General features: G+C 33.5%; 2 protein-coding genes across 2 annotated transcripts; one reads left to right on the top strand and one right to left on the bottom strand.

Annotated features, from left to right (window-relative positions):
• Positions 1 to 365: 365 nt before the first annotated feature.
• On the top strand, positions 366 to 2,047 carry LOC105127744 (NAD(P)H-quinone oxidoreductase subunit M, chloroplastic-like). Its single transcript, XM_011029138.1, has 2 exons — positions 366 to 898; positions 1,639 to 2,047. Exons 1-2 carry the CDS (start codon positions 422 to 424, stop codon positions 1,819 to 1,821), a joined length of 660 nt encoding a protein of 219 aa, XP_011027440.1. The 5' UTR covers positions 366 to 421; the 3' UTR covers positions 1,822 to 2,047.
• LOC105127745 (uncharacterized) lies at positions 1,880 to 5,793 on the bottom strand. The gene is made up of 5 exons (XM_011029139.1): positions 5,568 to 5,793; positions 3,112 to 5,254; positions 2,775 to 2,985; positions 2,501 to 2,583; positions 1,880 to 2,155 (listed from the first exon to the last, which is right to left on the bottom strand). The coding sequence occupies exons 2-5, from the start codon at positions 5,194 to 5,196 to the stop codon at positions 2,057 to 2,059; spliced, it is 2,478 nt and encodes an 825-aa protein (XP_011027441.1). The 5' UTR covers positions 5,197 to 5,254; positions 5,568 to 5,793; the 3' UTR covers positions 1,880 to 2,056.
• Positions 5,794 to 9,436: the final 3,643 nt, after the last annotated feature.

The raw sequence follows: 9,436 nt of genomic DNA, 5'->3' as shown, positions 1-9,436 counted from the left end.
AGGTCGAGGGTGGCAAGAATGATCAGCTCAAATGTTTTGAACGTTCAAAGTCCACCGTTGCAAATGGACAATACATCTTTTTAATTCATTAAAGTAGAAGCACAATTTAAAGAGCCCAAAAATATAATACATACAGAGAAGGAAATAGAAACCCTGCATTAAGCTCAAAGCTAAATGCCAGGCTATTCAGAAAGATAAGAGAGTGCCATAGCTCAATTCGTGGTAGCCCATCATTTTCTGCTTTTCTTCACCACACAGACCTTCGTACCGTCAATAAAATTAAGTCTTATCTTATCCAGAAAATAAATGGACTTCAATCTGCTGGCTTTTTTAAGAATTTCCCAAAATCTCAAGTACTGGAAAGTAAATCTCTAAAAAGCTAGCAAACAAAAAGTTTATAGAATTTGACTACCAGTGCCAAATGCTACAGCGCATTAGATTTTTAGCAATGGCAGCAACTTCCTCTTACATTGCTTGTTCAAAGTTCTCTATGCTGGGTTGGCTTGGAGGCAGAAGAGAGCTGAGAAGGAGACGTGTAATCTCTATTTCAGCTCAGCAGCAATCTGAAGTCCAAGGATCACAGGTAGTGGATGCACAAGAAGAAAAGGAGCTAGAACAGGAGAAAGTGAAGCAACCAACGCAACCAAGACCAGTGGAACCACAAGTGAACGTGAAGAGCAAGAACATGAGCAGGGAATATGGAGGGCAGTGGCTCAGCAGCGTCACACGGCACGTGAGGATCTATGCTGCCTACATTGACCCAGAAACTTGTGAGTTCGATCAAACTCAGATGGATAAGCTCACCCTTATCCTTGATCCTACAGATGAGTTCGTTTGGACAGAAGAGAGTTGCCATAAGGTTTACTCCTACTTCCAGGAGCTTGTGGATCACTACGAGGTGAGTCTGTCATAAAATCACGCATTTTTTAGTCGAGAGAACTTAAAATAACAAATTGCTGGAAGTTCTACTCCATCTTTTGTTTAGATTTGCAAACCCTCTTGTAAAGAAACACAGGTTGAAATTATTATCGGACATGATTTAATGTCATGACATTTTTTTATTCGTTTTTCATTGAAAAACAAGAGCACCTGAATTAATTAGTGGTCTTTATATCATATTAAATCCCCCATAAAAGTCCCGTATCAAACCTAAAACAAATGGAACTGCATCGGTAAATACATGCTTACCCTGATCTTTGCATTATGAGAAAGAGCTGGGGACAGGGAGATAGTCGGCTTTCTTTACCCCCTTACAAACACATCTTTAATCCAAAGAGGACGCCAAATCAAAGTGATAGATGTTGAGGCCTTTTGTGATATAACCACATCTTTCTTCATCCCAACCGCAACAAAAAATCCATTCCAGAAAACATCAACTTAAAGCTTTTTTTTTCGGCTGCAACTTTAGGACTGAAATCACCTTCTTTCCATCCAATCGGCACTGATACTGCTGAAGCATCCTCATACTGCATTTTAACCAACAACAGCTTTGATTTGAATAAAAGGATGCCAGGGAACCTAGAATTACCAAGCATCTGTATCAATCTTGAATGGAAGATGTGTTCTGTAAAGTTCTGTTTGGGTGATCAGTGGATCCCTGTTATGCATTACGAATACTAACGTGTTATGTGCAAACAGGGTGCCCCATTGACAGAATACACACTGCGACTGATTGGTTCGGATATAGAGCACTACATAAGGAAGCTGCTGTATGATGGAGAAATCAAATACAACATGAATGCAAGGGTCCTGAATTTCAGCATGGGGAAACCACGCATTCTATTTAACAATGATGGCCAGCTGGAAGATGTACAATCATAAGATACAGATAGGGTGTCCAGACAAAACATAGATGAATGCATCAAGTTGAGATGTGGAATGTTTAAATACAGTTTCATACTGACGGCTCATCTCCATGAGCCGCTAAAAGTTGCATGAGTATTTAGCATTCTATGCATTGGCACCTTCTACCTGGCATAGTTTCTGGAAGTACAACCTTCGCATCTACCAATCTTCTTCACATGCTAGATTATATTTCATGATCTAATTCAGTCACTCATAAGACATCTATCTCTTTCTTATGTTTTGGCCGCATTTTCAAACATGAAGAGTCCAGCCAAGGTCGAAGTGCTCGAGATCCAGCATGCGATGCATTCTGGACAAAAAAGTAACAACCATATGGATTAGAAAGTGCCATATTTGTGCTTGCAACAATTAAAACAATGTCAAACACGTTTAAGCACACAGAGCAAATTCAGGTCCATAAATTATTTTGTGTTAACTGGCAAATATGGAAAGTCGAGGTCACAACAGTCTACCTAAGGCTAAAACTAGCAATTTAATAGATATCAAACCAAAGACAGTTCTCTTCCTTGTTGAATTGAAAAGGAAGATGATTTCCAATTTTGTTCGTTCATTGATTAAATGCATTACTGAAACAGATTGATGTCAACACTAAAAAAGCTTTTGAAAAGAAAACACAATAGAAGTTTATACTCACCATCAACCAACAGAAAAAACCACGCATGAGATTCAAAATTTCTGGCCGGTTACCCTGAGCTGATCGGATCTTTGCTTCCAGATCTACAAGAACAAATAAAAAAAAATTACTAGTAAGTTATGAACAAAATTAATCAAAAATCATAAAAATGGTATATCTATCATGGCCACGCATAAATACTGAGAGAGGGAGAGTAACAAAGAGAGTAACAAGAGCTCAAAATTCAGATGGCATGCATCTGTAAACTGAAAAACAATGCTGATGATAAAATCACCTGCATGATGGTCAAGATAAGATTTTCCAATAGCTTTTGTTTCATATCTTATACACCCACTCCGCAAGTTTATATCACGGTTCACATGACTTCGGTGAGATATTCTTTGCCACAGGTCTTCGAACTCCCTTTCATCATAAGGCTTTTCAAGGATTTTCAAAAGTTCCTCTCTAAATTTACTGGAAACTCCGTTGTCCATCCAACCTTCATCCTTAATTTGCCAAAACATAAATCCAAAACAGACTTCAGCTGTCATAATTATGCTAACATAATTCATTTAAAAGCACAGAAACATGATAAATAAGAGAAAGAATTGGAGGAGGAAAGGATGAATTACCTCTACAATGTATGCTTTTGAACTCACAAATGGAGTATCATTTCCACCAAGAAATTGATCCTTGTCCATGACAATCACCTCAGAATCAGAGGAACCCTGTTCATCCTCTCCAAACAAAACTCCTTTTCCACTTTGAGGAGCGAATACTGCATATCTACCATCTTTTTTAAGTGAATTCAAAAAACTTCGGTAGCTATGATCCACCATATCCAGATTCATCTCACATTTGTTTTTGCAATTTGTGGAGCTAGGGGCTTGTGGACTAGGCTTTTTACTTGCATGCCCATCAGCTCCATGTGGGACTGCATTCGGGGACTGCTTTTCAAACTTCCTTTCAACTGCCGAATGTCCCCTTTCTTTGGCTGGAACATCCTTTATATTTTGTTGAGTTTCCATCCTACAATTCTCCATATCCAGATGCATGTGTTTGCGCTTGCAATTATTCATACCAATAGCTTGTTGACCAGGTCTTTTCCTTGCAATTACATTTTCTCTGCAAGAAACAAGATTCGAAGGTTCCTCTCTCACCTTACTTTCAACTGCTGAAATCTTTCTCTCTCTGGATGAAGCAGCCCTGGATTTTCTTTGATTCTCTGTTATATGATTCACCATTGTCATTTTCACCTTATGTTTTCGCTCGAAATTAGTCAAACTAAGAGCTTCTGGACTAGGCCTTTTACTTGCACCTTCATTTGTAAGATCCACAGTTTCCCCGTTCAAATTCCTTTCAACAGCTGAAACCTTTCTTTCTCGGCTTGGGACATCCCTCAATATTCTCTGGGTCATATCCAATTTCATTTCTTGTTTGCTCTTGCAATTAGTTGGACCAAGAGATTCTGAATTAGGCCTTTTGCCAGCATGTCCATCTGCTCTACAAGAAATAGGATTCATATATTTTGTTATCTTCTTGCTTTCAACCACTGAAATCTTCATTGCTCTTGCTGGAGCACCCCTCAATTTTCTCGAAGCTGCCGCTCTCTCTTTCCTCGTAACACTCCTCGTTTCCACTCTCTCAATTCTCGAATCATTCTTCAACAATTCCGTGGTTCCTTTGTTCTTTCTCTTTGGACAGTCCTTCTGAGTTTTTGGTTTCTCTATGTTACACCCATCATATGCGCCATCTTGTAAGTCATACCTAACAGTTATTGATATCTCATTAGTCAGTGGAATCTCAAGAATGCATGATTTCCCATCCTGTCTAAGATTATCCAAGAACATCTTATAGTCAGGATCCTCATTAGTGTCGGCACCATCACCTACAAAACCATCATCTTTATTATTACCATCATCTCCTTCATCTTCCCCTACAATGCCATTATTGAGATGCCCATCATAAATGATATCATTATCTCCAGCCCTAGCACCGTCTAGACCAACATCAACTGTCCCAACACTAGCAATACCATCAGGCAGAGTCATAGGAGCAGTATCATCATCAACAAAACTAGTATCCGCATTACCACCATCCAAAGCCCCATTAATACCAACATTATTCTCCACAAACCGATTAACAAGGCCAACAGCATTACCATTATCAGTTGACCTGACATTTCTCTTGGATGAAGACTTGATATCCACACAAGCATCACAGTCACTATCAACATACAGCCCTCCATCTAAGTCCTTTAAAAACTTCTTGTAATGTTCATCAACCTCATATTTATCATCATCGTCAAGTAGAATACAGCTGCTGCTGATGGGTGCATTCATTGGAGACACGGTATTTTTAATACCACTGTATCTTTCGTTATTTTTCTTGGATGAAGAAGATTTCGTGTCAAGAGGAGCATCGCTATCAATAAACGGCCCTCTAACTGAACCATCATGATACTTCATGTAATCTTCATCACCAACATCGCTGTCATGGCCATCCTTCTGAGCACAAAAAATTTCAGAGCTACTCTTCAGAGCTGTAATGCCTTTACAGCTGTTGCCTTTTCCATTAGAATTGACCTTGAATCGTCGAGTGCCAATATTCCTTCTCTTCAACCTCCGATCCAACCTCTCATCATCCATAAAAACAAACCCTTCACTTTGAACAACAACAGGAACTCCTTCCAACGTTTTTCTTTTGGTAGACCCCATCAATATCTCCCCCCAGAAAAGAGGTCTTACTTCATATAATTGAACTAATTAATCACCCCTGTTTTCAAATTAAAAAGACAGACAATAAAAAATAATCAGTTCACTGCTAAAAATAAAATAAAAATTTCAGCTTGTCTCAAAAAAGAAACAGAAAATAACAATCTGCAAAACGCACCCATTACAGGGATGAATGAAAAAAGGGTCTAGACTTTCTTTAGAAAAGGAAACCACAAAAAAATCTACATGCATGCAGATTTCTAGACAAAGAAACCCTATTCACAAACAGTAAAGAAACCCTCCTTTCCTCTCTCGTTTTCTCCTAAATAACAGAAAACCACCATAATTATAGAAGTGGGAGAAGATTTTCTTACCTGATCAGCAAAAACATTGATGCTTTGATGACATATTGTTGAAGAGAGCCAGAACAAGAAAAGAGAGATAGAAAAGGAAAACCTAAAGTTATATTTGGGAAGATTTTGAAGAGAGAGCTTTGAAGTAAATCAGAAATAGAGGACAGTTAGCGAATCGAACGGGGGAGAGAGAGAGAGGGGGGGCAGAGGGAGTGAGTGACTTGTGTTTGGAAATCAAAGTCTGACATGGTGAGCAAGTTGTTGCCTATTTATAGGATCCGGCTTGGTTTGTACGGTCAATCTAGAACCCTTTTTTTATATATATCGTTATGAGCTTTTCTTTGTTAAAAAATTGAAACGACGTAGTTTATAGCCTTTTATCTTTTTAAAAAAATTCAAAGCTCTGGTCAACCTGGAGTCCGCCAAGATCTCTGGGGTTTGGTGTGGTCAGCTTTAATTAAAATGTTTGAAAATGTGGGTTAATTTGTATTTTTAAAATTTTAATTTTTTTTAGTAAAAGTAATTTTTTAATATATTTTAAATCGTTTTGATGTTATAATTTAAAAAATAAATTTTAAAATATAAAAAAATTATTTTAATATAACAATAATTTAAAAAATAACTACAATTATATTTTCAAATAAATCCTAAATCATATATTTTAATTTTGAGTTGTTGTGAAATGAACAAATTTATTTTAAAATATAAAAAATTTATTTTAATATATTTTAATATAAAAATACTTTAAAAAACAATTATAATTATATTTTTAAATAGATCTCAAATCATGTATTTTAATTTTGAGTTGTTATAAGATGAATAAATTTAATTTGGTTTGAATGAAAAACCAAACTAAACTAAATTTTTTTTTTTTAATTATAAACTCAACTGAACTGATCAGATTTGGTTTTGATTTTTCCTTAAAAACCAGTTAAGCCAATGGGTTATTAAATTAGGTTTTTAAGGCGTTTTAATAATGGGCCTAAGCTTCTGTAGGCTTGTTTTGAGTTTTTTATAATGATACTGGGATGTTTAGGCCTGTTTCATGGATTTATTTTTTCGTTACGGGCCCCACTCCTGGGCTTCACTGTAACAGTAAATTAAAGTATAATCATCATACAGTACATTAATTGATCATGCCCTTTCCTTTTCTATCAATTGGATCCATATAAAAGTGCCCAAAGAGATGGCAAATAAAACAAAAGGCAAACTGCAGGAAGGTGGCAACATCACCACTGTAAAAATAATAATAATAATAATAATAATAAAAGACAACCAAGATAGAGGCAAGATATACATGGAACACAGGATGCTGACATGAGAACCACAGTTTACCAAGACAAGAAGCTCGGCAGAACACCAACTCCTTGCCATGAGAGGGAATATCGGTAGAAAACCCAAAGAGAGACCCGATGTAGATGGAGCCCATACCGGGGAAGCAACTACAATCGCCGCCGTGAAATTGACTACGAGAGGCAGATACCAACCCAACCACGAATAGATGCTAGAATAATGTAAGCGTTTTTATTAAAGTAGAAAAAACATGAGGTTTGTAGATTTGATAAACTTTATTAATTTAAATAATATAAATTAAAAATACAGTGATAACAAATTAATTAATAACATAAAAAAGTTTTAAAAATCCCTATCTAAACTTATTCACATTAATATATCAAATTTATAATTTGATTATAATACTAGGTAATTCTTTAAAAAACAAACAAAATAAAACTATAAATCTTAATTATTAAACAATACAGTATTAAAAAATAAAAATAAAAAATTAACGAAGAAAAATTTTGGTCAATTCAAAACATTAACCCTGTAATCATGGATATAAAATTCAGATAATTTTCTAGAAAAAAAATGAAAAAAATCATAAAGAATAATTATTAATAAATTAAATGTTGATATATAAAATAAAAAAATCAAAAATCAAAATCAACCCATGCTAATTTTCAAAACTCATGACCCTACTAACCCTATAAAAAACAACCCTTAAAAATAATAAAATAAAATTCTAAGTTAATAAAATATCAAGAGATAAAATATATATAAAAAAAAGCAACTAAAAAAAATCCAAAGAAAAAGAGAATTCAATAAGAAAAATAGAGATTAAATTTGATGTAAAAATAATTTAAAATCAAATATTAAAGAATAAAATTGAAAATAAAATTTGATTAGGAAAAAAGATAGAAAAAACAATTAAATGGATAAAAATTAAATTTGATATAAAAATTAAATGAAATTAAATGGTGATGAATGGAATTGAAGAGAAAAAATAATCAAAAAAGATAAAAATAAAAATAAAAGGTATGAAAATCAAATTAGATATAAAAAAATAAATAAAAGGATATCTTTATATTTTGATAAGGAAAAAGAAAAAAAAAAGAAGAAGAAGAGAATTTTTTTTTATCACAACTCAATCCCTGCCCTATTGTATGCACTTACCACATCATTACAAAAATCATGTTGGGTTGCTTATAATGCAACCATAAAGGGAGATGGAATGATGTCTTGCGCGATATTTAAAGTGTGCAAGAGTCTTTACTTGCTAAAACGTGCATTCTAAATATAAATTATTTTTATTTTTAAAATAATAATTATATTTATTAAAAGATCAAATCACTTCTTAGATAATCTAATAAATATTAAAAACTTATTTGGAAATACAAAAATCTCCTCAATGGAAGCTTAAGATTTTTTTTTTAAATAATAATATGCTTTTTAAATGTTAAAAAGACGAAGTTGTTTAGATGAACTAGTGTATCCTATATATGACTGTATTATCTAATTAACAAGTTCATTGATTTTTTGTTAAAATAATAATTATATTATTACGATGAATGATTTGTGTCCATGTGTAAAATGAATCCTTCATGTCAATTAATTTTTTTAATAAGTAATACAATAAAAGAAGACATGTTAAACATCAAAAGCATATTCCAACTTATAAACCAATCTAGACGGAAGCTGCAGCTTGAAGGTAAAAAAACACTCTTAGTTTATGTCGATGGTGTAGTTGATAAAATTCTACGAGTATGATAATTTACATATAAAATAATATAAGAACATTCCATCTAACATATTTGTTAAAATTAATTTATTTAAATTTAACATAGCTATCTGATCTAATTTATTTGAATTTAATTATTAGATCCAAAATATCTTTAAACTTAATTCATTTCAAATGTTTTTTTAATAATTTTTTAAAAACTTAATATCGATCTCACTATTAGTTATTAAACTCGCTTGAAAAACTTTAACTTGAATTTTGATCTAAACTTAAGGATTTTTAATGAAACATTAACATGGTAAAACCTATTTTTTTATTATTTTTTTCAGAAGAAAACCATGCTTTTTTAGCCAAAATAATTTACTTAAAACAGATTTGTGTTTTTTGAGTCCGCTGCCGAGTGGACAACCATGCTCGAGAGCGAGAAGGGGAAAAGATTATTGAATTGAGAATATTCTTTGTGGATAGCTGAGCCGGAGCATATGCCTCATTCCCTTCGAGGGGTCGTTCACGGAATCAAGCTACATATGTATGGACTACAAGTGGCTCGTGATTGAAGAGAGGGAAGTGACAATTACCCGAACAACTGAAAACAGCGACACCACTTTATGACAGCTCACCAAAATAACTACTTTTCCTAGAAAGCTAATCATGTTCTTAAACGTACATGAAAAGCATAAGCGCGAGTGCTTGAAGGATCTTACATTAAAAAGCCAAAGATGAGTCTTTTTGGATTAGCATGATCTGTGATGTGACTAGTCTCTATTAATTTCTTAATTGTTTTTTAAAATATTTTTTTTATTGAAAAATATTTTTTTTTAATTTTTGATATTAATATATTAAAGTAATAAAAAACATTAAAAATTATTAATTT

The sequence above is a fragment of the Populus euphratica genome, unplaced genomic scaffold, assembly GCF_000495115.2.
Source record: "Populus euphratica unplaced genomic scaffold, PopEup_1.0 scaffold93.1, whole genome shotgun sequence".
Lineage (NCBI taxonomy): Eukaryota > Viridiplantae > Streptophyta > Magnoliopsida > Malpighiales > Salicaceae > Populus > Populus euphratica.
The sequence above is the reverse complement of the archived record's forward strand: the minus strand, read 5'-3'. Positions and strand labels throughout refer to the sequence as shown.

Excerpts from the sequence above, each read along its gene's own strand:
- LOC105127744 (XM_011029138.1), top strand. The coding sequence starts at position 422 with ATGCTACAGCGCATTAGATTTTTAGCAATGGCAGCAACTTCCTCTTAC. Across the intron at positions 899-1,638 it reads AGCTTGTGGATCACTACGAG|GGTGCCCCATTGACAGAATA; the intron begins GTGAGTCTGTCA and ends ATGTGCAAACAG.
- LOC105127745 (XM_011029139.1), bottom strand. The coding sequence starts at position 5,196 with ATGGGGTCTACCAAAAGAAAAACGTTGGAAGGAGTTCCTGTTGTTGTT. Across the intron at positions 2,584-2,774 it reads TTATCTTGACCATCATGCAG|ATCTGGAAGCAAAGATCCGA; the intron begins GTGATTTTATCA and ends TTGTTCTTGTAG. Across the intron at positions 2,156-2,500 it reads GTTTTTTCTGTTGGTTGATG|AATGCATCGCATGCTGGATC; the intron begins GTGAGTATAAAC and ends TTTTTTGTCCAG.